Consider the following 27440-nt stretch of genomic DNA (forward strand, 5'->3'; position numbering starts at 1 on the left):
ACCTTTCACTTTGCCAACATTCAGAGTAATTCCGATCCATGATTGAGGGTTCAGTTGCTTTGATATATCCTACATGAGCTTTTGGGGCTTGGAGAGAGAGTCCAGTTATCACAGTGTCATAAGCTGCCACTTCACAGCCAGGTTGTGGAGAGCTTGTGCGTGCACACTCCAAACCCACTGCAGATAAGAGATAAAACTGGGTTGGCTTCACCTGTGCATTTTCTCTCACATTTGTCACGGCTCAGCTAACACACAGCAGTTTAATTTTGGTGGCTCAGCTTTGCATACACGTCCTTAAGGGCCTTGCCGACCAACCACGAATGTATTTGAGATATGTGGGCAGGCTCTTTGTTTGAGGGCAAAGGGTTTCCTACGCAGCTTAATCCCCTGCAGGCAACTATATGCACACAGGTCCCTGTTATAAACACACCATCCCCCATCTCAAACCTCTGTGCATCAGCTCCCATCACAACAGTGTCTTCGAAGAGTTGAAAAAAAGCCTCCACACTCCAGTCAACAATTTTCAGAAAAATCATTTCCAGTTTTAATGAACTGCATTTCAAGTACCTGACCTTCAAACGAAATAATAGTAATTTAAATAATTTGAACACAAGAACAAGTGGCTGTAAACAAACACACTGGAAACAACGCTTCGGACTGCAGCGACCTGAGTGTCAGCCCTGAGATGCAAGAAGGCTTTGCTGCCGATGCAACAGCTCACTTACGCCCAAGGATTTACTGTCACGTAAGCTGACTGCTGCCAGGTACACACAGATCTCACTGCTTCTACTAAGAAGCAGCATAAAACGATGGCGCTTGCTGTGCAATTGGCCGTCTTTCCCTATGTTATTGCTCTGTGCCCAGCACCAGGCATTTCCCAGCGGAATGGGCCTGGGGAGAGATGCACGCTCCGTGATGAAGCTGTTATCCCACATGTTGCTGTGACTTTGGTGACTGCTAGCTGCTTCCCAGCATTCCCGCATCCCTCCATAGTCCGTTCCAGCCCCACAGCCAGCATCATCCTTCCCCAGTGTGAAATCAAGGGCTGAACAATTTATTTCTACAGGTGTCTATGGATACGAGGAGCTGAGCCAAAGCCCATGGAAATAAGGGGGGAAAATATGGACCCAGATGAGACCTTCTCTCCCAGACCAATGCTACACCACACAGGGGTGATTAAAGTAGACTTTGCTCACGCCAAGGTGATTTTCAGCCCTCTGCCATGAAATCAGCTTCCTCGGACAGAGCTTCTCCTATTGCAGTGACATTGGCTCCCCAGAAGAAAACGTCTCCGTTGTGATTGTTTGTAAAAATTGTGCAATTTTCTCCCCCCTTCTGAAGGTGAAAGGGCACAAAATATCCTGTAACGTAAAACCCTGAGAAATCTCATTTCTCCCAGTGCATCCAGACCCAGGCCTTATATTGCAGTCGCCTCTTTTAGCGCTGTCATTGCCTAATGTTTCCTGTCAGGCTAATTCTGAGCGTCTTAAAAGGGCAGCACATCTCCAATACAGAGAGGAGATGGGATTAGACCATTTTATCTTGTTTATCTGCACAATTAAGACTCACATTCAAGCTTCTTTCCAGACTCCAGAGGAGGAAAAAGAGATCCAAAGCACTTGGCAGTTCTAACCAGAAAGGAGTTAAAAGTTCATGTTAAAGTCACCACAGTCAGGACGAGTGCCACAAGTCAGTGGTACTTGTTTCAACTAGAAACCGCGTTTTTTTCTTTTTATGCAAAAACAGCACAAAGCACCTGTATCAAATTGTTCCATTAGACATTTCCCCCCCACCACTGCAACGACTGCTGCAGCATGTAAAAAGCTTCCAACAGCACCAAAAGAGCATGAGGTAACAGCAAAGGCATTTTCTCAGAATTCAAAGTCTTCATCGGCCATGTCGATCGCCCAGGCAAACTTCTCCCTCTGCGTCTTGTTGTAGATCTTCTCAATAGGCACGCCAAACTTCTTGCACCTGCACAGGAGCACAAGGCAGTGAAGGGACGTCGCAGGTTGCCGCACGACCCACCCTGCACGGCTCCTGCTACCGCAGTCCTCTCCGCTCAGGGCTGCGGAGGTGTCTGTCCATCCCCTGCAAACCCCTCAGCCCCAAGCTCCCTAAGAAATTACCTCTATGCTGACATCAAAGATGTCCATACTGACCCTCCTTGTCCTAAACCCAGAAAGGACATCCTGCAAACAGCAATTTGCAGCCAGGGAAGCTTCGGCTTTGGACTTTGCTCACCTTCCCCCAAACACCTCCAGAGCCTGGATGGGTTTCTGACCCGCTCATGACAAAGTCTATTCCTTTCCATCAAAGGCACAGGGCTCTGGAGCATGCTTGCTCCCCCACGAGCGGGACTAGGTTATCTGTCCACAGACAAGGACGTCTCTAGAGAAGCATCTGCCCCAGGGCATACCCAAGACCTACCAGGCTATGCTAATCCTGGGGTCCAGGTAGTTCAGCTTGGACGTGCCCAGAGCAATCTGCTTGTTCTCCTCCTTGTCTGTGGCCTGGACTTCCAGCTTGGCCAGCTGCTCTTCTAGTCTCTCCAACAATTTCTTCTTCTTTTGCACATTGCTGAGGGTGGAAGAGCAACACGGACAGCACAGAAGTAAAAAGAGCAGCAGAGGTGAAACCCATTTCTCCTGGTCTGCTGCTGCCTGGGACCATGATCAGAAGCTAACAAGCTTCAGCTCAGAGCAGTCTGCATTCACCTTAGTCCTGCAGGAGTGAGTCAAGAAACATTTCTAAAATGGCTAAGTGGAAGATGCCATTAGTACTAGCCTACTTTTCAAGTGCTTCCACCTGATAAGACATGACTTAAAAAAAAAAAAAAAAAAAAAAAAAAAAAAAAGCCATCATTAGCACCAAAGTCAGACTAGCACAAAAGCCCACACCAACAGAGACTGTCTCTTCAAATCCAGGCTCCATGAGCAATGACTATCTCTGCCAACCTCCTCTGCATTTCACCAACACAGGACATGGGCAGAAAACAAGAAACCTTACAGCAGAACACAAAATGTGAGCCTCATTTCTCTCTTCTCGCTGCCTTTTATCTCTAGGCACCGAGTCACATCTGGGCTCTGAAAGAGGGAGCAAATTTGGACAGACCCCACACAACGGTTGCTGCAGATATCAGATACGCCAAGGTCCAACACTGTCCCTCATGGAAACATGTGCCAGGGCCAGTGTGTGTATTCATAACTCTGACCTTGGGTCAGGCATCCTTTACATGACTGCATTTGTAGGGCAGCTCCAAGCCAGTAGCTCCGGGCTGATGTATGAGCAGAGATGTGCCCTAGCACGAAGAAACCCCACGCCCACACCTCCAAGGAGCTCTTTGTAGTTCTATTCTTGCAGGAAACCATCAAGACTTCCACCCACCTGCTTGAGACAGGAGGCACACCCAGTACCCAAATATGGGTGTTTCCATTCTGATGAGCTGCACTGTAGGGTGTTGGACCTGACTATGTCACCCACAGGCCCCAGACACACAGGTGTCTCTGCAAACGAGGGTTATAAGGAAGACACTTACGCCTCTGCTTTGGCATCATTCTTGTCTTTGAGCTCATCTTCAGCTTTCTTCAGCTCTAGCTGGGCTTCCTCCAGCTGCTGCTTCTTGGCATCAATCTGCAAAGGCAAATACAAAGTGATCCCATGCTTCTGTCCTCCACACAGGAGATTTTAATTGCCTCCCCTTCTCACTTTCCTTTGTCACATTGATCCTCAACTTTTCATCAGCCCCAGTGTCCAGCACCTGAAGCGCCTGCTGTAGCTCAAGCATTTCTTGGCATCTTGCAAAACAAACTCACAGCACTGATGCCAGAAACACTTGCAGTTCTGGTCTGTTATTCCTAAACAACCGCTTGTTGGTTGTCACGACTGGTTTGTGACAGTGCTAGAGTGGCACTGCAAATCTCAAGTTCATTGATAGAGTAGGAATGGACAAGCTTGGGACACTTAAAAATAATAGTTTGAGGTGTTTCCAGAGCAGACCGACTACATTTCACCTGGTCTTGCAAACAGCCATATGATAGCACCCAACCCCCTGGACCTGGATCCAACTGAGTTTGAACTGTGTCATCCCAAAAGGCACTCAGTTTGGTCTGAATACACCAAGTGATGAAGAACCCACTCTGCGCCAAATGTGCCTCTGCTCAAGCTTCCCCATCTCCCTTTCAGCTCCTGCGTTGATGCTGTCCCTGCACTGGCTAACAAGAGCCTCTAGTTCAGGCCCATTCCCTACCACTTTCAAACAATGTTATCTCTTTAGGTGTCAGGTTATTAACTGTCCCTCTCCCCACCCAAAGAAAAAGATCTATAAGGTGGGATCAGTCTCAGAGTTTAATTTGTGTCACCTTGGTCTGGAGGATTTGCATTGACTTCTCAAAGGTTTTTGGCGTGGACCTCTGATGGTTGCACAGGATGGCCACAGCTCGGTTAGCTCGGTTGTAGGAGAGGAGCTTTCCCGCAACGTTGTCTTCAGCTGGAAATGAACTAAAGCATCACTATTTCACTCCTCTCTGGGAGCCCAGGAAGGGAGAGAACAGACTAAAACAACACCGAGTCACTGGCCTTCCTCATCCCTTCCCCAATCAGTATTACCAATTTCTCAAGAGAAGGCAGAGGACTTTTGGGAACCATTTGAGGAAGCACTGAATTGTGCCTCATTGCTCGTGTAGCAGAGGAAGGCAGAAATAATGTGAGCAACCAACCATACATGGAAGGGAAAAGAATATTCCTGTCTTGGCTATCAGTTAGTGGGACTATTGAAGACTGGGTAACTTGATTTCTCACTTAGGATGGTTCATGAAATGCTACATGCCCCAAGCTAAGTTACATACCGCTTTTAATGTGGTACAACATCTGCCACGGAGGAGGAGGTGTTTCTGGGGACCCCAAGGTGAAAAACAGAAATCTGCGAGCCCACTGCCTCCCACGAGACAGTCTGTGATACTGCAAATGTTGCCTTACAGTTAGTGAGTGCTTTGAGCTGTTCCTGCAGGGTGATGGAGGCATTGTAGGTCCTGAACACCTTGGCAGTTAAACCATTCATCAAATCCTGGAGATGTCTGTTCAAGATTGATGTCTGGAGGAGGGAGGAAGGGGCAAAGTGAAAAAAAGTAAGGAAGAAAACAAGCAGAAGCCAGGATAGCAAAGCATATGTTTTTCAGACCTTCAAACAAGCAAGTATAGGCGTAAAGATCCTGTAGCTTGCAGATCGACCTAAGGTATTGGGTCAGGCCCTTATCTACCATAAATTGGCACGTATTCCACCAAAATTCATGAAAAATCTCTCTGAAAGTCAACCATTTCTGCTTACGTATGCCCAAGAGGACATCTTGCATCCAGTGCCACATCTCACATATATCACATCCAATACTTTTGCTTTACAGAGCCCACGGGGCTTCAATCAGATCAGAAATAGAAGATGTTAAAACCAAAATCATTTAGGCTTTAGGGGAAAGCCTTACTTTTTACCAAGACCTTCACAGAGAAAGCCCATATAATGGAGAGGAGCAGCTTCTCTAGAGGAAAGGTGAGCAAGTGGCTTTATAGGGGATGTAGGCAGACAGGTGACATTACAGGGTACATGGGCAGCACCCCTGTCCCTTGCTGGGGAAGGGGAAGGAGCAAGTTTTTGCAAGGGCGGTGGCTCGCAAAGGAGGAGGAAAGGCTGCATCACATCTCTCCAGTGGCCTCATGCTCAAAGCAGCCTCTCACACTTCTGCTGAACCACAGAGGGGTGGCCACAAAGTCTGAGGTTTGACACTACCAGTAATGCCCTAGAGAACATGTGCATGGGCAGGCAGGAGAGCAGCAGATGAGATAAAAGCAGAAGCGAGCAGAAAGCCCTCTCCTCGGCAGTGACGTGGGTTACTCTCGGGCACGGGCAGGCAGCTGAGCCTGGATGCAGGAAAGCAGAGACACTGCCAGTGCAGCAAGAATATTGAAAAAAATGTCACAGCATCCCACCAGCCTCCCTGGAGGAGTGAAAAACCAGGGTGAGAGATGACAAGGATGCAACACCACCACAGCCCGCGAGCTTTCCGCCTAGAAGAAACGGAACCCACAGGCTGGACTGGGGTGTCACAGGGCCATTTACACCCCTCCGGGCTGTCAACACTGTTTCAAGGGCAGAGAGGCTACAACTTACATTGAGCCTGTCAAAGAGGTCATCTCCTGGGTCCTTGTTCTTCATGAAAAGCTGCAGGTTCTTGAAGACCTAGGAGGAAAGGATTGTCCAGTTCAGGAACAAGGAGCAAGTCACTCCCAGATACTCCCCTCTTCTTCATCTGCCTCCTCAGGCCACATCCCAACAGATTGAGTCAGACTCTGCTCTCATGGAATATGCATCATACCATACTGCTGGTCCGCTCAACGCAAAGAGCTTCTACTGGGACCTCAAGTCGACAGCGGTGCCACAATCTGTTTTCCCCACCACTATTATCTCTGGCATTGCAGCTTCCCTTCAAACAGCATTAAGATCATCTATCCCATGGGCAAAAAGAAAAGCACTGGGTACACTTCAAGTTCTAGTTCCCACCAGTCAACTGAGGATGCCCCAGCAGGAGACAGGGCTTTTCTCTCATGGTTCCCATTGCCACAGTTGCTTGTGTGTCTCATGTTAAGAGACTCGTGAGCTAAAAACAAACAGCCTTAATACGCATACTCTGAATTATGGCCCCTCCTCCATGCCAGGCCAGGCATGCATGTGCTGCTCCTTGTCATCCATCATCCTTGCATCTCAGACACATGCTCTCACCGCAGGATTAACACACAGGAGATATCCTCACCACATGTATCGGATGCAGATTCGGGACTGACAGACCAGTGAGTGAACCGAGCCGCCCAGTTAACCCTGCACCACATTGCTGCACCCACCGTTGCCTCCATCTCTGCCTCACTCACCGGCTTCTCCACTGACACCTTGTTGTAGTAGCGGATCGAGTCTTTCCCAAGGAAGTCGAATTCCACCACGTGCTCCTGCCCATCCAGCTTGGGGTACAGCTTGATGTGCTCAACGCGCAGAGAGCAGCAGCCAACCGTGTCCGCCGTCTCCCCTTCCTCCTTCTCATTGCCAGCTCGTAGGGCCAACTAGAAAGGCACACGGGAGACGCATCTGAGATGTCCACCCAAAGCCCCCCCCCCTTTCTATAGTTACTAAATGGCTGTGGACAGACCTTCAAGCAGGACTCTAGGAAAAAAGCTTTCTCAGGACAGTGCCACACTGAACATGCTGCTGGAGTCCCACTGGGAACCAAGTGGGGACCGGCCCCAGCAGCAGGTTACCCCTGCTCCAAGAAGCCCTAAAATCTTTCCTCAGAATAGAATTGTCCAGCTTTCAAGTGGGGACTTCACCACCAGTAAAAGACATGTTATGGTGGATGCCAGGGATCTGTACAGCCCACACATTGCCGCACAACCAGCAGCCTCACATAAGGATCGGCAAAAAGCTGGAGACACCCATGATCCGTGACCATGGTCAGCTTCCTCACTCGGAGCAACCCTAGCTAGCACTGTCAGCACACACCAAGAAAAACACAGACAGCAGAGATACAAGTTGAGCTCCAACCCCAACAGGTACGAGGGATCTGGGGGCCAGGGTGAGGCCACAGGTACCTTATCGATGAAGTAGAGGGCCACTGCTCTTTGCCGCTTTTTCATCTCCTTGGACTTCCAGTCGGCTTGGTACTGAGCACGGATTTTGTGGACAACATCTTTTAAGCGCCGGGCTACCTCATACTTCTGCCAGTCCTTCTCCCCCTGAGAAGAAAGGCAGAGATGTTTCCACCTAGCGCCCCATCTTCTGTCCATCCCCCCAGGCTAGACCCTGTCCTGGGGACACAGCGTCCAGAGCCTAAATATTGCTCAGTAACTACTGTTTACATTTTTGGTATTTTTAATCCACGAACTTGAAATATTAGAGCAGAAAGAGCTCAGCTGCGGTTTCCATGCCCTCTGCTGGCTGCTCCAGACCCAGGATCACCACTACCTCTGAGCTGCTCCCAACTGCTCAGGCCAGCACACAGCAAGCAAGGAGCCACGTGCTCCAGTGCTGCACAGCCACGATCGCTGCTGCTTGGACAACACCAGCGTGGACGGACACAATGTGCTTTCTGGAACCACTTCCACATGGTTTCCAACCTTCCTCTGCCCTTGGGAGCGAGAAGGAACCCTATTTGCTTTGAGGGCTGGAAACATCTTTAAATCACTTTTCCCTCCCCACTGTGTTCACCCACTTCCAATTCACGTAGCACTACAGTCGGCATTTCCACCTCCTCCTGCCCTGTTTGCTGGCCTGAACAAACCCACCCCCATGGGCTCCAGGCCCCTGCAGACCCTCTCAGCCCCAGCCCAGCTTTTAGCTGCCTTCCCCAAATGCAGGTGAGCAGCGTGGCACAGGCACAGGTTTGACAGCAGGCATTTGTCACCAGGAAGAGGTTCAATGCTTAAAGTGGTCATCTCAGCCCTACCCTTCCCTAGCAAGGGCATCCCAATTGATCTGCAGTATCCCTGTGCCCCCCTGCCTTTTTTTTTTTTTTTTAATATATACATATATATAAAAATAAATTTGTCAGATGGGCACATCTGCTTTACCCTGATTTTTCCACCTGGCAAAAGGCTGGTGTCTCAAAATGGTAACAGCTCTGCCTGAACGGCAGCATCGCTCTGACCTTCAGCTTGGAGCTGGGGTTCAGCATGATGTACTTCAAGGAGTTCTGGATGTTTTCAGTCCACGAGGCCAGCCAGGTGACCGTGTTGTCGAAGCGCACCTCCTTCCACTTGTGGCCGGCCGGTGGCTCAGGGATCTTGGAGTCCCTGCAGGCAAGAACAGGGTTACAGCCCTGGGACTCCCCTGGCATCAGGCACAGCAGTGATAAGCACAGGAGAGGCCGCAGAGGGAGAAGAAACAGGTCAGCAGCTCAACTGCTTGTTCGCTGTGGGCAAAGGTCAACAAATTCCAGCATTACTTGCAGCAAAAACAGATTCCCCCCCCCCAGAATTACTCCACAGCACAATCAGACCTTTACACTTTGGATGCTACGAACAACTAGAGAAGTTGCTAGGCTGGGGGGGTGAGGACATGTTTTGAGTTAAGACCATACAGTCTTCTTTTGGGGGGATTAAGATCAATCCAACTTACATAACTCAAAGGTAGAAAAATGCACCCAACTTATTGCTACTTTTGCTCCCTCCAGGGAGAAACCTGATACTTCCAGCCAACACAAGGGACCTGTAAAGTGAGGAGGAATGCCTCATTTTGAAGGAGAGCATGAGAGAAGGACGCACTGTCATCCTTTCTTCAGAGGCTCTAGGAGCACTGCATTATTTGCAGTTGATGTCTGGCTAAAGATGCCGGCACCAATGAGAGGTGGGAGCTGTTGACTGGCTTCCTCAGTTACTGTACACCCAAGTCAGGCCTGACTGCAAAGGAGGTATCCAGAACAGGTGACAGGGAAGAGCTCAGGTGAGTTTAAATCCAGGGACTGCAAAGCAGCAATTGCAGGAGACAGACAGCAAAACTCTACAGCAACTCCGGACACAGGAGATGTGCCATTTACCCACCACAGACCTGGCCCCACAAGCTCAGCTCTCCCCACAGCGACTCACTTGCTGCAGTTGATGACCACATCTTCGGGCATGATCCTTTTCTTAAGCATGCCCATTTTGGGGTGATCGCCACGGCCACGAAACAGTCCGGGCGGCTCGGTTTTGAAGTTGCCTATTTTCTCTCGGTGCCCATCAAGGATGCAGTACCCGTACTCCTCCTGGATCTTATCTGCTTCCTCTTTCAGCTTCTGAAACGAGCACCATCCCACCATCACCCTACAGAACAAAGCTGAAACGCCATGACTTGTGCCTGTTCATCACCACCCTCCTTTCCCAGGAGGAAGCAAGCCAGGAAAGGCAGAGCTTTGAAGGGCTGGAAAAAGAGTTCAGCATGGGTCTAAGCCCATTCCCAACACATGGCTCATCTCCAGCCACTTTGCAAACGCTCAGGCCAGCACAGTGATCTTGTGCCAGCCTGAGATGTCAAGGGAGCAGAGCCTGAGTACCACCCACACCTTAGCAAGGTGCAACAACCTCCAAAAGCAGGGCAGGACCCCAAACCGTGGTTCCAAGGATGACCAGTAGCCTGCAAAGCCAGGAAATGTGTGGCATCTGCAGATGAGCTTAATGGAGAACTGTGTGACAGAGAGGTGGGAGATGGTTCAAAGGCCAAAGAGCTCCCAGGTTAGGGCATAACCCACCAGGAAAGGTGGCAGTGAAACTCCTGGTCTAGAAGAATGGAAACACCCAAAATGAGCTCAAAACACATCAGCCAGCCCAAGACACCATGGGAGCCTCACCTGCTTCTCCTCTTTTGAGAGAGCTTTCCGTGCCTCACTTTTGTCCACAAAGTACTTGTGCATCTCCTTGAAGTCGCACTTGTCCAGGTGTTTTATTATCTTCCGCTCATTTGGGGTCATTTCCTGAGCAAGAGAGATCAGAGGGGCTGGGTAAAGCAAGGAGGCAAAACCAGATTTCAGGTGCTAGCTAGCAAGATTAATTCCTCAGAGGGATGCAAGCGAGCACACACTTCCCAAGGAGCTCATGCGGCTGCTTGCAAGACCACCTTCTGCTTTCTAGGGTAGCGTCACTAAGCCTAGGGTTGACGCTAAGTACCAATGCAAAACACTCAAGGAGGCTGCAGACAGCAAGCCCTGACCCAAACCCACAAGGGCTGAGGAAATAAAAAGTTAAGCCACAGAAAAAGCATCTCCTTCCTCCTGCACCACAGACCATCCACCACAGCCCACTGGGAATCCCACTTCTAATGCTGAAGACTGGCATCAAGCAAGTCCCCATAGGGAAGATACCTTCCTCCAGTCATTGAAGAAGTTGTTCTGGAAAATCTCCTTGGTTGTGTACTCGTGATCCAACATTTTTGCATAGAAGGTGGCAATTTCCTCAGTGGCCAAGCTCAGCTTCAAAGGTTTACCTAGAAAGAGAGATAAATGCGTTAGCATCGGTTACGCAGACAGCCCAGCCCTGCAGTCCCGAGCAATCATTTGGCAAGTCTCTGTGCTTGGCACACCATGTTCGCGGTGCTGAAACGGGGACCTGGCACCATGCACAGCCTCGGTAGCAGATCAGTATCTCGAGCGTGCAGCACAGCCAGACTGCTGCCACAGTCAATCTGCAATCACACACTTGACTTTCTTTCACAAGCAAGTGGAAATCCTGATTTATGTTAAGGTCACTGAGCCACGGAGCTTTTGGCAGCTGCCATGCAGTGCACAGCCCCAAGTTTGTGGTCACGTCGCTCTTCCCTGGTGACATAGGACAACATAAAGGCTCGTTTTCCAACCCTGGTCACTTCCACTCCTCCAGGGACAGGACCATGCTGAAGCAGACAGGATCCCACTTGGAGACATTTCACCTCAAAACATTTTCCACGTGACAAAACGATCACAGGAAGCTCAAAGAATAAACTTGTGTAATGGCAACAGATGTAAGAGCCTCCCATGGTTGTTTACTGGGTCTTGGATCGTGTCTTGGAGGCAGCAAAGCCACCGCCTCTCTGGAGCGAGGAAGTCCACGTGGGCAGTGTTTTTCCCCATCATTTCACAGGAACATCTTGGCTCCTCCTAGGAAACTGATACTTTTTAAAAATAGCTTTCCTAGGCAAGCTGCAGGAAAAGCACCCCACAGAGCTCCAGGGGATGGTTCAATCCTGCCTGTGCCAGAAGCTCCGATTTTGGGGATTCCTGACATCCAACTGAGTTGCTGGACTTGGTGGGTCACAGCTTCGTAGCAGACCTGCACAAGCCCATGCCCACAGCAACCTGCGTGCCCCAGATCAGACCTGGTCCCCTGCTCCTCGAGGCTGTTGCCTAGGCACAAAGATGTATTTTCATCCAGGAACCATTACACTTTTCAGCAAACAAGCTCACATCACCCGAGACCCTGGGCCAAGTCCCCCAGTTCAGATGTATGCAATCCGCTGTGTCCCTGTGCCAAGGGCCAGGTGCACCTCTGACTGCTCAAGAGCCAGGATACAGGACTACACAGTCCCAGAGGGATACAGGGATGCTCAGCCCCATACAAAACCACAGAGAGCTGCAGGGCTCCTCCTCAGACAGGAAAAAAAAAAAAAAAACCCAAAAGCAAAACCATAACAACTCTGGCAGCCCCATCGATGTCCCAGCAGTGCCCTCTGGTGACACCAGCATTACTTGACATCTCTTTTCCCCAAATTGTCATTTTTTCCTGTTAAAGAAGCACACAGAATGGGAACCATCTGGGTTTTCATGAGTTCCAACAGCCCCATTAGGGGCTGAGGAGGACCCAGACCCCATGGGAAGTGGTGCCACAGTCTTATTCCATCTCCACCACTGTTTGACCGAGCGCCAGGGTCCTTCCTCGCCTCCTTACAGCAATCCAGTACAAAACAGCTCAGGGCTAGAGCCAGGAGGAGACAAGAGCCTGGCAGCCACAGTGGGAAACCCCAGGGTGACAGCAGAGGCCTGGATCCATCCTGCCAGTCTTTCAGCCCCTCGCTGATGCACTGAGCTGCTGTAAGGCATCAGCTTCACGACGGGGTGCAGAAGGTACATGAAGACTTTGAGCAACAGCATCAAGACGCACTGCTTCTCCTGGAGAAATTCAGGGCTGCAGCTGAGCTGCAGTTTCAGATCCATGCATGGCTGCGTGACAGCACCTTCAGCTCCGGGCAAAGCTGCTGCAATACACACGAGCCCTTACCTTACCTTGGGACACTCTACGCAGAGGGGATGCATGGAGCACCACGGGCTCGTTAGCACTAAATAACTCTCAGCAACCCATAATGTGGGCCAAACCCTCTGGCCACAACTCAGCATTCAGGGATAAAAAGGTATATTTTGGCCCTCTACTTGGGTGAGGGATCATTCCCACGAGAGGAGTGGAACCACCTCTTAGTCCACGCACCTCTGGACAACTGTCCCCCTCCCCGGCCAACGCACACATACCGTCGTAATAAAACTGGACATCGTCGGGCAGCGGCTCGTAGAGGGGGGCGAAGTAGGGGCCTTTGTGCTCCAGCTGCTTCCACTTTATCCCATCGCCTGTCTTCTCCTCTTCCCACCTGCGACAGAGGTGCACAGGAGCCGTGAGAGAGCATCCTCAGCCTGACACGGGCTGCACCTCTGGACGGCAGGGAGGGATTTTTTCCCTCCAGGTCAGCCCTGGGAAGACGCTCAGCAAGCAGAGAGGGGGCTGCAAGGACGGACATCCATCCTCTTCCTCTCCAACCTTGCTTTTTTAATGGGCATGAAAGAGGCTGTGTGCATATGCCGGAGAGGAAGGCTCACATCACATCACACTCGTGGCCAGGAGACCACCACCACCACCACCCTGTACATCTTATGCCTGCAATCCTAATGCCAATAGACCCACACTGCCCCACCCAGCAGAGCAACCAGGTTTTTAAAATTACCACGAGACTTAGCTATAAAATTAGGACTTCCAAAAATAAAAATAAAGTAAAAGAATCCACCCTGCAGATTAGAGAAGTAACAATAAAAAGATAATGAAGGTTATGGAAACTGAGGCAGCAGAAAACGTCTGCGATAGGAACTTTTTACGACAGTGGTGCATCAGGACAGAAAGGAGATTTGTCCCACGCAGGAAAGCACAAGGAGAAATCACAGCAGGCACCGTCCTGTTAACGCCAGCCTAGCCGGGAAGCTGGGAATTTCTGAGGAAGCACGGCAAAAATTCCCCCTGGGAAAGAAAACGCTGGCATTTGTGCCCCAGCGGTGCCCCGGAAGTATTGCAAGCCTGTCTCCTCCCCACAGGAAGCGGGGGCAGAATAAATAAATCGCCCCAAGAGGTGCCTCATCCCCAGAAAACACGGAAAAGCACAGTCATATAGTCAGGGCGATTTGAGGGACGTTGCAAGGCACCGCGGACGGCTCCGGTGCTTCTGCAGCCTCGGGGAATCACCCACCCCAGGAGCCCTGGGCCAACGCTCACCTGTCCCGGGGCCCTTTGGTGGCCGCAGGCACCGATCGGAGCTGGAGGAGCACATGGCCGAGCCGGGCGCTGCGGGCCCCCCGCGCCAGCACCAAGGCCACCGGCTTGTGCATGCCACCGGACGGACGGCCCACGGAGGCCGGTGCCACCCGCAAAGCATCACAGCGAAGGGCTGCAGCGGCCCCGCCGAGCATCCTCCCCGCCGAGCATCCTCCCCGGCTACCCGGAGCACCACGGCATTTCCAGCGCCATCGCGGCGACAGCGTGCTGTCCAAGCCGTCCAGGCTGTGGGACTCCCTCCGCACCGGGGCAGCAGAGCCTTCTGGGAAATGTAGTCCCAGGCACGTTTTGGGGTAAAAGTGGTGCGACAGGGGATCGCTAAGAGAAGAGCGGCATCTCCCCGTTTTTGAACCCGCCCTGGGCAACACAAGAGCTGTCAGTCTACGGAGACAGCATCTGTCGGCCCCACCGAGATGCTCTTTCCTCTCATCCCAAAAAGTATCATCTATAGCATGCAAAAAGCACTGTAAAAAGCCATCTCCCCCTTGTATCCAAGAAAATACAAAAGGGTCAATTAAAAAAAAAATTCAGAGTTTTACCAGAAGATAAGAAATAAAACTACAATTCCAGTTGCATTGGAGTTAAACCTGCCCAGAGGCCAAAAGCTGCAGCACACAGAACATTACCATTTCCATTTGTTTTGTGTCTCTTCTTTCTTTTTTTCTTTCTCTTTTTCCTCCTTTTTAGTTTTTTTGCTGTTCTTCTCTTCTCCTTCTTCCTTGGATTTCCTTTTCCGGGTTTTCTCCGGGGCATCTGACTCCTTGCTCTTCTCTTTGCTCTTCTTCCCCTTCTCTTTTGTTTCCTCCTTTGGCTTTTTCGCCTTAGCTTTCCGCTTTTTGTCTTTCTCTGGCACTTCTGTCTCCGCATCACCCTCCTCTTTCACCTCTTGCCCAAGGTCCGTGCTCCAGATTGTTTCCTGTCCTTCGCCCCCTTGCTCATCCTCCTCTTCCTCCTCCTGCTTGATTCCCTTTTCATCTTCACTCTCCTTCCCTTTCCCAACCCTCCCCTTACTCCCTCCTGGTCTCTCTCCTTCTTGTTTCTCCTGTTCCTCATCTGCCCATTCTACATTTTGTTCTGCTTCTGAAATTTTTTCCTTTTTAACTTTTTTCCTTCCCCCCTTTTCCTCCCTCTCCCTGCTCTTCCCCCGCTCTGATTTCACCTTTTTGCTCTTCTCCGCCTTCACCTTCTCCGGCCTTTTCTTCCCCCGGCTCGGTCCTGCCTGTCCCCCATTGTCAGCCCCATCTTGCTCCCCCCATCCATCCTCGCCCCCTCTCTCCCCATCCCCTCTACCGGCCCTTTCCCTGCTGCCGCCAGCCCCATTGCCCCTTCCTGGGATGGGGCTGGACCTCCTGGTTGTCCTCCCAGCTTTTCCCTGCTCCGTTCCCCTGTTCCTTCCCTCGCCAGCACCCTGCTCCTCTGCTCGGGTCCCCAGGTCCCCTTCCTCCAACTTGTCCTCCTCCTCATCGGCATCTTTTCTCATCAGTCCCCTCCCCTGCCGCTTTCTTCGCTCTTGCTTTTCTCCGTTTCCTCCCCGTTTCCTCTTCGGGCCTCGGGCACCCGGCTCCAGGCGAGGGGAGTCCAGCTCCTCCTCTCTCCTCTCCTCCACGTCCAGACCCGCTTCGTCTGCAACGACCTCCCCCGAAACCCCCGGCTCTCCATGGACGGATGCCACCTCGCCGTTAGCACCGTCCCATCTCATCTCCCGCTGCCTCGGCACCTTCTGAAACAGCCAAGAAGGAAGAAAGATTTAAGTCGGGAAGGATAATCCAGGAGCTCAGATGCACGGAGGAGGTGGCAACGGAAAGGTGCCGTTGCCACGGTCGTCACTGACTGCTGGGAAGTTTCCTACTCCAACTCTGACCTGGGGTGCTGGGATCCTCCGTCCTGCTGCTGTTCCCGCTCTCCGGGGCTCATGCTCTGACCTGCAACAAATGGCACAGCCGCTTTTAACCGCATTTGCAAGCGCCAGCCTCCACCTCGTGCATGAGCCGAAAATGCAAGATATCAACATCAAAAACATCAATAAAGTATTGATACACTGGTATTTCGGGATGCCTCTCAAGTGAGTCCACGTATCCCTTCCAGCACAACGGCATCTTGGCTGCTGTGGGCGATGGAGACATCCCAAAGTGGAAGAGACCTGACCCATCTGCCACAGCAACACGGTGGCCCCAGGAAGCTCAAATGAGCAGGACCATGAAGGCCTCAAGATCAAATGGGGGATGCACCAAAGCAGCCTCTTGGGAATTCCCTTGTCTTGGAGAAGGGGACAGGTTTGCAGGGATTTGGCTCTGGCCAAAATGCGCAGCTGTCCCCGTGCTCCAGGCAGGGCCCTGCCTGCACGATCCCCCGGCACCAAGATGGGGAGGAAGCTGGTGGGATGCAGAAGAGAGAGGAGGAAGGGAGAAGGCAGAGCCTGGGGATAGCACAGGCTAAAGAGCACTGTAATGGCATGGACAAACAAATGCAATCAAGGGAAAACAAAAATCAAAAAAAAAAAAAAGTGTTTTAAAAAAAGTGAATAGAAATCACTATTTAAGGCTAGGAGAGCCTTAACTCTGCCTGCAGAGCAAAAAGGAAGGTGAAGATTTTGCAAAAGCTTTCCAGCTCTCACTGAAAAACTGCTAAATATCCACTGGAAAAGGCAAGGAAAAGCCAATGGCCTGCTCCCGGCAATGAGCTGCCGGATAAGGAGCAGACAGGTCTGTTCTCTCCAACAGCAGCACGAGGGGTGAGGAAATTGGGAGCATTTTCCCAGTCAGCCAAGAGGACAGGTGAATTTTTGGGAGCTCCATCTGTGGCACATGCAGCATCGCAAAGCACAAACCTGCTCCTCTAAAAACCACTTTCTCCCAGAGCTGCTCCAAGCCGGAGAAGGAGCTGGGAACCTCACTTTTGGGTTGCCCGTGCTGCAAAAAGGCAAAGAGAAAGATCGGCGAGGGGGTGGCAAGAGCAGCCTATGCCAAGGCAGGGTCAGCTGAAGACTCTACAGGACCAAGGCCACGGTGGCCTCTTGGCAATAGCTTTGCAGCTAACAACCTTCCCCTCCCCAAAAAACCTCCACACAAGGTATTAGCAACCTTTCCAGCAACCACAGAAGAAACCAGGCAGGGTCACAAGCTCTGCTGCCTGGACCAGAGGTCCGGCCACCAAACACCCTACCAGGGCCAAAGGAAGATTCAGTGAGGCTGGTTTTGAAGTACCACCCGCTCGCTCAATCCTGTTGCAAGTGTGGAAGAGAAGCTCAAAACCGGCTGGGTTTCTCACCCAAAGTGCAGTCAGTCACAGCTTGCTTTTAGCTGAAGCATCCCACAGACAGGATTTCCGCAAGGGGAAGGGAGAATTTGGGTCCATCTCTAAAAGACAGTCAAGGCCATAGCTGAATTACCAGCTGGTGGGACTTCAGCGCAATGCAGGGCTCAGGACAGCCCCAAAGGGAAGCTTCATTTAAATAAAAATCACCCTTCCCTGTCCCATCAGGCTCCTCCGTGGGTGAGGCTCAGCATTTAGCAAAACGCAGGCCATCGCAATGCGGCTTTGCAGTCAAATAAATCACCAGGCACTACTGGCTTTCCCACAGCCCTGCCCCGGGTCTGCGGTTTCCTTCCCTCAGAGAGTTCAACCGCTCCGGCAGCGAGAGCGGCGTCGGTGCAGGGGGAGCAATGCCGGGGAAACCACCGGGTCCGGGGGTTGGACCGCTTTTTTCTGCGCAACTAAAGCGAGCGTTGCACAATTTCCACCGAACTCGTTAGGGTAAATAGCCCAGCACGCTCTGCAAAACCTGCTCAGCTCCCCCGGTCTCATCAGGCCCACGGGAGCAAGCGCGGTGCCAACGAATTCGTGACTCAGACGGCCAAGTCCTGCAACGTTTCGGGATCGGCGCCTTCCCCAGAAGGTCTCATTAGAGGCCTCTCGCCGGACATGAAAGCCCCCGACTCCGAGACGCAGAGAGGATTAGCTGCTTATGAATTTAGTTTCATATCTCTGCCCAGATCTGACATGCAGCAAGAGAAACGCCCGGCTCCCAGGCTCTGGGGAGCCGGGTGTCCCCCGTGGCATTTCCCCACTGCCCCGTTTTTGTAGGTACAGGGTCACCGAAAGCACGCAGACGTGGCAAAGCAGCCCAACGAACCTACCTCGAGGCACCCTCTTGTCCCGGAGCCGGCCCTTGGCGGAGCGTGGGTTTGGGCTGCTCCTGCAAGAGATGCACAGCCGCGTCGGATTGCTCCTGCCCGGAGCCGTAGGAAACGTTGCGATGCCCCCGATGATGGCATCACCCTTTCCTCCCTCATCCAGCCTGGATGGAAACCAGGAACAGCAAAGCCCACAATGACCACCCAAAATTAGCTAGGCTTTTCAAAGCACAGGGAAAGCGTGGACATTTTTCCAGGGTTGGGAAAGCCATTGGTTGCCTCTACCAACACTAAAAAGGTACTTTTTGGAGCCAGAACATGGAAACTATCCCCACTCCACTTAATCACTCATTAGATGCGATGCTGCTATCGGGGACACCCAACACAAGGACCTGTCCAGGATGCAAGAAGGGGTAGGAGGGCTCCAGAAAGATGATCTCTCGAGTCACAGTTTTGTGCATTAGTGGCAGCTTCGCCTTTAGCAGATTAAATGACAATTGTAGCAGATGGCGAGAAAGGCGGGGGGCAAAACCACCAGGCTGGCAGAAGCAGAAATACAAGAAGGGGAAACAGCAGGGAGGGGAGAATTGGAGAGGTGCAGAAGCGGAAAAAGCAAACAGATACAGAAGCTAAGGACAACAGCTGGAACAACAGAAGATGGGCTCAGGTAGGACTTAGCTCAAAGCCCTAAAAGCTGACCTGCAAAGGCAACCAGAAACGTTATCATGTTGCTGGTACGCTTGTTTTAAAAGCCGAAATCAGTCTCTTATTCTGCTGGTGCTGAGGTCTGCACACGCTGCCAAGCAAAACGCAAGGATGTGTCTTGCCGTGCAGTGCCCTGAAATCAGTCCCAGCTTTAGCCAACACTTGCCAAGCACCGAGTATTTCATTACCAATTCCGACTCCCCAAGTTTTCCTTTCTAAGGCTTTAAAGGGAGGCCAAAACCACACAGGGTTTTTTTTCTGCTGAGAAACAGCTGTGTTAACTCATTAAGGAGGGGGGAAAAAAATGAGTTAATTAAAGGTTGCTTATGGCAACAGACATTTCTGGTCCCTGGGAATACGCCTGCTCTTGAATTCACAATCCTTCAGCCACTGTCAAAATCAGACTGGTAAATTCAGGAGGGTGCCCAGCGGCAGCCAGCCACAGTCTTTCAAAGAAATCCTGCACATAAATGCCAGGTATTTGCAATGGGAAGAGTGGCAATACCAGGACACCGGCAGGGAGGATGCAGCTCAGCTCTTGGCCCTTGCAGAGCTGCAAACCCTGATGCAGGAGAGACCTCAGATATTTTGGACAGTTTGCAAGAGGGACAGTGACTCAAGGGAAAAGCAAGTGCCAAACGTCTTTGAAGCAGCAAAGCACTCAGCAGGGGCCCTGCTATGGGGAAATTACCCCACTGATGGACCTCTGGTCCTACCTGCCAACACGTAAAGCCCCACTGGCTTCCCCAAGGCTCCACCTGCAACAAAGCCACGGCCCAAATCGCAGCCACTACCAGCTCTAGGGGGGCAAAGCCTTCCTTGAATGTCTGCCCCAGTCAGGACACGCAGCCGCAGCCACGTTGCAGTTAGTCTGTCTGGGGTTATCTCAGCCACAGGGTAACCCTATACCCCAGCCCTGTTGGGGGTTTTTTTGCCCAAATGTGGTACGTTATTGTGGCCGATTCCCCATCCATTTTGCATTGTCCACGTTATTGCGCTCTCCACCATCACTCCAACAGCAGCAAAGACCAGATGTCTCGGTCAGGGACGAGTCACCAAGGTCCTGGTGCTCCCCTTTAAGACCAGCTCTCACTCTTGGTTCAACACTCAAAATGACTGATTCAGCCCCAACGCCATGCGCATTTGCTGGTGGGGTGCACAAGCTTGGGATAATTTGCTCTTTAACAACTGAAGCAAACTTTCTGCTTAAATACAGTGTACACACAGGACAGATGTGAAAAATCCTATCTGCTGAACAGTCCTTTATTTATATCATATCTGTGCTGAAATAGGAACAGATCCTTTCATCCGACCCTGAAATTTTCTGTATCTGGCCACTTTATCTGCTGCAACTCCACCCCATGGCTACTGCAAACCAGTCCAGCTCAACCCGGACACTGCAGTAACCAACATGGAAAAAGGGAGATTTGGCACAAGTTTTCAGGAAGCCACTTTCTATTATTTGCAAGGTCTTCCCAAAGCACATTTTTCATCTCAGGCTAAGGAAGCGTTATAAAGTTATTCCAGCCTCTTGGAAGTCTAGACCAGACTTAAGTGCACCCTACTTGTCTTCTAAGCTCCTTGCAAGGTCTGTTCCTGCCACTCTGGGCTACCTAGATTTAATTCAAGGTGTTCAAAGAAACCCTTTTAGGGGCTCATACCCAACCACAAGGTATCAGATTCCATCCTCACAGCTCCCTTGAAAGCAAACTACACGAGTGCTCCTTAATCCTTCGGCAGAGACATTGCCACGTACCGGTTCAGACACGGCTTCCTCTTTCACTCGGATCCCATCACACGGAGTTGAGCTAGGACCTTTGCCTTCTGCAGCCTCTTGCTTTAGAGAGCTTCTTAGCAAAAAAGGAGACAGAGAGAGAACGCAAGTTTTTCTGATAAAAAAGATCTTTGATAATTAAAGCAACCCAAAGAGAACAGAGCTGTCTCCTCTCTCCAGGCAGCACCTTGGGTCTCCAGCAGCTTTTCTTGAGATGAACATCTCGTACATCTCCTTGGGACCCCGTTCCCACTGAGAAATTGCATTGACTGAAAACATGTCTATTGGTCAGACTAGGACAACCCCACTCCATCCCGCACAAGTGTGGGACATCTTCCACCTTCCAACACAAGCACTGGAAGAGAGATCCAGAGCCATCCTCAGCTCCCCAGGACACCACTCTTTCTGCCAGCTCTGCCCAAGGGCTCCCATTTCCTCCCTGTCTGCCCCTTCCAGCCCTGCTCCTGGCAAGGCCATTGCGGGAGAAGTTACCTGCTGATGATGTTTTCCTGCAGTGGCTTCTCCTTGACTTTGGGTGTTTTCTTCTTCCCTTTTGAGGCAGGGGCCTGTGCTCAGGTCAGAACAGGGAAACAGTTTTAACGGGAAGAAAGTTTGTGCCACAGGCCAGATGCGTGCAGGGCACAAAACTCGGCATGCTTGTGCCTGGTGGGATCAGCTCGAGGGTCACCTCCAAAGCCCACGGGATCCACACGTGGGGAGGGTGGCCAGTAGGATACCTCCTACCTGATCCGTGCACAGAGTTTCCTCCAGCTCCTTCCTCACAGCCTTTCCTCTGGGCATCTTCGGCACATCCTGCCCCTTGTCCAACTCACTCTTGTGTTTCCTGGGGAAAGAGCAAAGCTGTCCCACCATTGCCATGACCAGCCAGCATCTCCCAGCTCTCTGTCTTGTGGCAAAGCTGCAAATACTGCCAAGATAGGTTAGGGTATGAAACCACACTGCCAAACCCGTATGTCTGGCAGCACCAAAAAAACACCCCTAAAAGGAAATTTGGAGCATCTACACCAGGCATCTCACAGCTGCCTATTTTAGGGATGAGCTGCCCTACCGATATATCATGCAGTCACTTCAAGCACAGTAACACAAAGCTGGGAGACCCCAAGCCCCCCTGCCCACATCCCACTCGCGATAGCTGGCAGTGCCTACCGGCTAATGCTGCTCTTCGCCTTCGCTGGTGCCTTTGTGCCGCTCGCCCTCGAGATCCCCATGGCTCTTGCAGCTGCCTCCTCTTCGTGAACGGACGCAGGACTTGCTCAGCATCCCCAAGGACAACTGCAAGCAAGACGCAGCCATTAGCACTGAGGTTTCACTCTCGGAGGCGGCTCTGCCAGGCGTTTGCTCCAGGCTCGATCCTGAAGTCTGCAACTACATGTTGGGATCCCACTGCTACCAGCCCTGCTCAGCCCCAAGCTGCTGCCACAGCAGAGAAAATAAGGTCACTCCCAAAACAAAAAGCCCCCCCTCAAAGAGCAGGCAAATGCACAACTCTGTAACACAGACCTCCTTGCAGGCTGATGGGGGTCTCATGCCAGGGTTGATTTGCATCCTCAAAGCAACAGCCAGAAAGACACCACAGCAGAAAATAGTAAAACGTAAGGAAGAAACAAGAGCAAAACTGAGAATCTGACTCCTTTCAAAGGCAGACACCCAGGCCACCATCCTCCAGCTATCACCACTTCTCTCCTCTCACCTCCTTCCCAGCACTGGGAGCCTGAACCCCTCATCTCCCCAGGTACACATGGAGCAGCTGGACACCCCTGCCCCCAAAATCACTGCTCCTGCCTGGAAGCCTAAAGCTATAGGGGATGTAAGCAATACAGCTACAACTGAAACAACACCTAGGTGGTCCCCATCCACGAAGGGCAAAGGAGACCTTCACCCTCCTAGGAAAACCAGGAATTTTCAAGGATGAAAACACAAGCCACGAAGCAGAAGGAGAGACCCTGCAAACTTCTCAAAGAATGGGAAACAGACTGAAAACCTTCATATTTTACCAGCCCTTCCAGAGCCCTAAGTGCTTGCAGCTGCTGGTGGGCCCCCACACTCACCTGGTGCAGGCTAACATGCTCTCTTGATGCTGCCCAGAGTGGGTAAGACCTCACAAACCTCCTCAGCAACCTCCCTAAGGGCAATGCCCCCTTGCAGGGAGCTTATTTCAAGACTCCCTTGGCCCTGATTGGAGGTCCCCAGCCCAAGATGCATCCTGGGAAATGAAGTTTTAGCCTGAAAGGTGAATTTTAGGAGACCCATCAGCCAGCACCTCTTCTGTGTGGGGAACTGCTGGGTGGAAAGCACTTTGCACTGCTCAAGTAGAGGTCTGGGACCTTCAAAGAGGAGCTGTTGCATTGCACCAAACAGCCATGGTGCAAGCAGCTTGGGGAATTCTCCTTTGGGGGAGATATTAGCCCTGAGGTTGGGTGATTAAATTGCTCACAAAAGCCAGACTTTTTCAGCTGCCTCTTACCTAGCACCAGCCCCATCTTGCACTTCAGGGGGGTCTCTGAGCACAGGCACTGGACCTGGAGGCCTGATCCTGCAGGCTGCTGCTTGCTGCTGCCCATTGCTCTCTCTCTAAAGCATTTGCACCATCCTCCTCCTCTCTCCTCCAGCTCTGTTCATGCAGGGGAGTCTATTGCTTGCACCTGCCTGTGTTTGCCATCAGGCACCTCCTAGCAGCTGAGCAGGAGGCTTGAAACAGGTTTTCAGTCCTCAATCAGCGCTCCTAAGACAACACGTAGGGCTGCAAGCACGGCAGCACAAAGTGAGGAGCCCTCCAACCTTCTTCTCCATAGGGAAATCTCTCCCGGGCACCAGCCTGCTCTGCACAGCCCTGGCACTTGCAACCACTGGCATGCAAGCTGCAAGCTTTCCTGGGCCAGCACCACCTGATTTTAAGGAAAGGACAGGGAAAGGCATTGCCCTGTATCCAGATCTCCAGCCTGGGCGAGTAGCGGGCTGTACATTCCCCGGTCCAAGGTCGAGCCCGGTCGCCGGCCGGGAGCAGAGGTCCCCGTGGGCAGGGCTGGCTCCGGGAGGGCTTCTTTGATCCCGGTTGCGCCACCCGTGGAAAATGCATCCAAGCCACTTTTCTTGCTGGATGAGTAAAAGTCGTCAAGGGGTGGGAGCCGGCCCCAGGGCAGGGAGCAGGCGAGGACTTCTTGCCAGGGCTTGTTCGCTCTCGGCCTCCTTCTGCCGGGCCGCAGAGTCGCAAAGCCGGCGACTGGCGTATCGCGGGTTTTCTTCCACGCTCTCGCCTTCTGCTGAATTTTCACCCTGGGTCCCATAGAGACTTATTCAGCCCTAGCACCCGGTTCCTGGTGAGAGCTTCTCCCAAGCTGTCCCACCCCAGCTGGGATGTCTGCGAGGGGAAAGGATGGCGTGTGCATGGCATGCGAGCCGGGAGAAACCCGCCCCAACCCAGACCAGCTCCAGCCAGCTTGTAAATCCCACCAAAACACAACCTGGCTCAACCCCCTTGATAACCAAGGTCTTTTTATACGATATTTTCCCTTTGCAGATGCCAAAGCTCTCTGCAAAGGAGTTGATGTGGGAGACGGGGAGCAGGATCACTCCGTCCAGGGCTCTGCCGCCGGGAAAGCCGAGCCGGGCTGCCAACGGGTCCCCTGCTCGGCGCCGGCGCGGCGAGCTGCTGGCAACCACAAGGGCTGTGTTGGTGGTAACAGCCTGCGAGGCGTCAGTCCAAATTGGGCTGAACGCGGCTTCCTCGTCAGCAGAAAGCGAACCAGAACGACGCATCCTCCCCGAAGAAGGGCGCGGAGGAGCCGGAGCCGGCTGCGCATTTGGGCAGGGAGAAGGTTCTTCCTGCGTGGGCTCCACGTCTGCGGGTTTTGCAGGCATCAGGCTGCTGCAAACATTAAGGTGCAATGACGAGCAACACGACAACAGCGACTGCGCTGGCAAATGGGGTATTTTTTACGTTGGAGCGTGTTTTAAGGAAGAGAAATACAATGTTCCCATCTCACTGTGCTCAACAACCATTTCTATAGGAGAAGCTGAGACCTGGGCCCTTGGCGCCTGCCTTGAGCTGGGCAAGGTGTGCGGTGCATTTGGTCCTCCAAGATCACACCCCTCCGAGCTGACCAAACCTCGAAGAACCGACAAGGAAAACTTGTTGGGGAAAGGGGAAGCGGTTTAGTCGAACGGGGCTGTTATGAAATAAATTCATGCAATGTAAATGGTTTAATGCATACAGCGCTAATTTTTTTTTTCCGCTTGTTAAATGGCTGAATCTGCACGTTGCTCTACGTGCCCTGTCGGCAATGAATACGACTCATCGTGCACAAGTGCAGTCTCATTAACTTTATTATGGAAGTAAACGGAGGCCCCAGGAAAGGCTACGGGACCTCTTCAGGGTGACACACGCCGGTGTGCCGTGTTCACAGCCCCGGCGGATGCTGAGCCGAAGCCTGGTGGCACTGGGAGAATCCAGCCCAGATCCCTGTGCCGGGCGCTGCACGCGTTAGGGTACACGCAGAGGCACCGTGCTGAGCGTGCAACCAGGGTGCTGGTGTTTTTCAGTCTCCGGGCACTTCTTCACAAAACTTTGCCGGCTTTAACAACATTGACTAGGTTGGTTCTTATTTTACGAGCATGCTTGAAGGCAAAATAGTCTCGTGATTTACCGAGATGTCTCAAAGGCAGTAAAAGTGGGACAGGTTTTGCCTGTATCTCTGCCCAGAGAAAGCAAAGGGTTTTTTTTCTTCTTTTTGGAAAGAATCAGGGCTGTGTAGGAGCAGTGTCTGACAGTTGTAGCGGAGGAAGGGCACTGCGAGGCCCACGTGCTGCAGGAGCGTGGCCGTGTTCGGCTCAGGGCTGATAGGGAAGGCAGATGCAGGGTCCAGCACCCAGCTGCTACGCCACAGTCCAGATGTTTTGGGGTGGGGGCACGATGTGGCCAAGGGGTGGCACGGCGGGGAGCAGCTTGGACGCTGCATTGCTGTAGAAGGCAGCAGGAGCTGGGATGAGTCCTGGCTGGGGGGGGGGGGGGTGCGCTGTGCTGCCTTTTTGCACCCCCTCCTCCCTGCCACAGCAGCCCAGATGTTGCACTGGGGGGGGGGGCAAGGCCAGGGGCTGCACGGTGGGGGGGGCAAGCGTGCGGGTAATGCCGGGCTTGAATTGGGGGGGGCGCCCAGATGTGGCATGGGCGGGAGGAGGCGCCCAGCTGTGGCGCGGGGCGCGCGCAGGGCGGGGGGGGGGGTTGCGCCCAGATGTGCCCGAGGGGCGGGGCCGCCCAGCTGGGGAGGGGCGCGCGCGGCCCCGCCCCGCCCGTGACGCCCTCGGCGTTCTAATTCCCACCGTTGCCACGGGCGACGGGGCACCCCTCCGCCCCTCCCCTCCCCGAACCGCTCCGCCAACCCCCCCCGCCCCGCGCCCTCCGTCCGGGCGCTCCCATTGGCCAACGCCGCCGTCGATCCCCGCCCCGCCCTCCCTCCATTGGCCGCGGCCTGGCTTCGCCCCGCCCCGCCGCCCAGCTTATGCCCCGCGCCGGGGCCGGGCCCCGCTGCTGCTGCTGCTGCTGCTCGGGGGCGGCCGAGGGCTGCGCCTCTCACCCGGCCGCTGGGGGCGGCGCGGCTCGGGGGGGCTCGATCCCGGCCGGGGGGTGCCTGCCCACGGCGGGTGGGGGGCTGGGGGAGCCCCCGAGGGGCCTGGGGGAGGCGGGACTGGGGTTCGCCCCCAGGCGGAGGTCGGTTGCCCGCAGCGTGGGGGGCCGGGGGGGCTAGTGGGCGTCTAACCCTCGCCGCCTGGTCAGCGGGTCCCCCCCGGGCTGGTTCCCAGGGCCGGGCCCGGAGCCCCCGTCGCACCCCGAGGAGGTTGGGGGCGCGCGGGGCCCCACCGGGGAGGCCCCGGGCTCTGGGGGGGCCGCGGTGGCCCCGCGGATGCCGTGCCGCCGGAGATGCTGGCCCCCGCCGAGGAGAGCCCGGCCGGCGGAGGAGACGGGGACGGCGGCTTCGTCCTGCTGCAAGCCCTCCAGAGCAGCAGCGCCCGGAAGGTGAGGGCAGGGGTGGTGGGGGCCCGCGGGGGGGGGACACGCGCTGGCTGATGCCCCTTGGGACATGTTGGAGCTCGGCGTTGCTTTATGGTCTCTCTCCATCTCCCCCCAACAGAGCAGGGACCGTCCTGGGGCACGGAGGTGCCCATGGGTGCTGCAAGGATGGATGGCGATGCAGGTCCATCCTCGTCCTCCGACCTTGCTGGGGTGTTGGGCAAAGGCCTGGGCTGTTTTGGGGTGTTCAGGTTGATGCAGGATGGAAACCGGTCTAATAACCCATCTACAGAGGCAGCCCTGCACGACTTGTCTCTTAAACCCCATTCCTCCACCACCGCTTCCTCCGCAAGCCTCCTGGTGACTGATTTTTTCTTTCTTTCAACCTGTTTAATTCTCCTATATTTTGGCTTTTCCTCCCTCTTGCCTGTAGGAAGCCAGTTCTGCCCAGCAGAGCGTCGTCTATGCTCCCTCTTGCTGCCGGAGGTAACCAGCGGGGTGTTGCTTCATGGCATGCTTTCCCGCACGGCCGGAGCTGCATGCGAGGAGAGTCCACGCACCCGCAGCCTGACTCTGTGCACTTGCTCTTTTTGGTTGTTTTTTGTGCGTGAGCGAGCTGCCCTGGGAGATCAGGCTGATAACGCCTTTGCCGTCACTCGTTTAATTAGTAACAGCAGGGTGAAGCCAGCAGGGATTGTCCACAGGTTGCCACCGATGCTGGTGCTCGGTGTGACTT

At 53.2% G+C, this 27440-nt stretch overlaps 3 protein-coding genes across 8 annotated transcripts in view; 1 reads left to right on the plus strand and 2 right to left on the minus strand.

The window, feature by feature from the left end:
• Positions 1-520: 520 nt before the first annotated feature.
• On the minus strand, positions 521-14339 carry TOP1MT (DNA topoisomerase I mitochondrial). Of its 4 annotated transcripts, none has more exons than XM_026113692.2 (14): positions 14008-14339; positions 13002-13117; positions 10869-10990; positions 10359-10481; positions 9619-9803; positions 8682-8826; positions 7627-7770; positions 6916-7101; positions 6161-6229; positions 4978-5092; positions 4362-4489; positions 3539-3633; positions 2431-2580; positions 521-1974 (listed from the first exon to the last, which is right to left on the minus strand). In XM_026113692.2, exons 1-14 carry the CDS (start codon positions 14199-14201, stop codon positions 1872-1874), a joined length of 1875 nt encoding a protein of 624 aa, XP_025969477.2. In that variant the 5' UTR covers positions 14202-14339; the 3' UTR covers positions 521-1871. The 4 variants fall into 4 exon arrangements, with proteins under 4 accessions (XP_025969477.2, XP_025969476.2, XP_025969478.1 ...); XM_026113691.2 differs by having other exon boundaries at positions 9619-9806; positions 14008-14338; XM_026113693.2 differs by lacking the exon at positions 14008-14339 and adding an exon at positions 13610-13788 and having other exon boundaries at positions 9619-9806.
• Positions 14340-14689: 350 nt separating this feature from the next.
• Positions 14690-22830, minus strand: LOC135327382 (ABC transporter F family member 4-like). Its single transcript, XM_064505507.1, has 8 exons — positions 22749-22830; positions 21847-21972; positions 21424-21523; positions 21172-21245; positions 20662-20755; positions 18204-18262; positions 15929-15989; positions 14690-15787 (listed from the first exon to the last, which is right to left on the minus strand). The coding sequence occupies exons 2-8, from the start codon at positions 21906-21908 to the stop codon at positions 14690-14692; spliced, it is 1548 nt and encodes a 515-aa protein (XP_064361577.1). The 5' UTR covers positions 21909-21972; positions 22749-22830.
• Positions 22831-26352: 3522 nt separating this feature from the next.
• Positions 26353-27440, plus strand: part of RHPN1 (rhophilin Rho GTPase binding protein 1) — a 39457-nt gene continuing 38369 nt past the window's right edge. Inside the window, exon 1 of one of the 3 annotated variants that reach the window (XM_026113645.2) lies at positions 26353-26710. In XM_026113645.2, coding sequence (XP_025969430.1) covers positions 26615-26710 — 96 coding nt within the window. In that variant the 5' untranslated portion in view covers positions 26353-26614. Of the gene's footprint in view, positions 26711-26944; positions 27191-27440 lie in introns of those variants that run through there. The other 2 variants (XM_026113646.2, XM_064507943.1) reach the window with 2 other exon arrangements.

The sequence above is a fragment of the Dromaius novaehollandiae genome, chromosome 2 (genome assembly GCF_036370855.1).
Source record: "Dromaius novaehollandiae isolate bDroNov1 chromosome 2, bDroNov1.hap1, whole genome shotgun sequence".
NCBI lineage: Eukaryota > Metazoa > Chordata > Aves > Casuariiformes > Dromaiidae > Dromaius > Dromaius novaehollandiae.

Excerpts from the sequence above, each read along its gene's own strand:
- TOP1MT (XM_026113691.2), bottom strand. The coding sequence starts at position 14,201 with ATGCTCGGCGGGGCCGCTGCAGCCCTTCGCTGTGATGCTTTGCGGGTG. Across the intron at positions 7,102-7,626 it reads CCCTCTACTTCATCGATAAG|TTGGCCCTACGAGCTGGCAA; the intron begins GTACCTGTGGCC and ends GTGCCTTTCTAG. Across the intron at positions 2,581-3,538 it reads AATGATGCCAAAGCAGAGGC|CAATGTGCAAAAGAAGAAGA; the intron begins GTAAGTGTCTTC and ends TTCCACCCTCAG.
- LOC135327382 (XM_064505507.1), bottom strand. The coding sequence starts at position 21,908 with ATGGGGATCTCGAGGGCGAGCGGCACAAAGGCACCAGCGAAGGCGAAG. Across the intron at positions 18,263-20,661 it reads AGGAAGCCGTGTCTGAACCG|GAGCAGCCCAAACCCACGCT; the intron begins GTACGTGGCAAT and ends CATCTCTTGCAG. Across the intron at positions 15,788-15,928 it reads GGAGGATCCCAGCACCCCAG|AAGGTGCCGAGGCAGCGGGA; the intron begins GTCAGAGTTGGA and ends TGGCTGTTTCAG.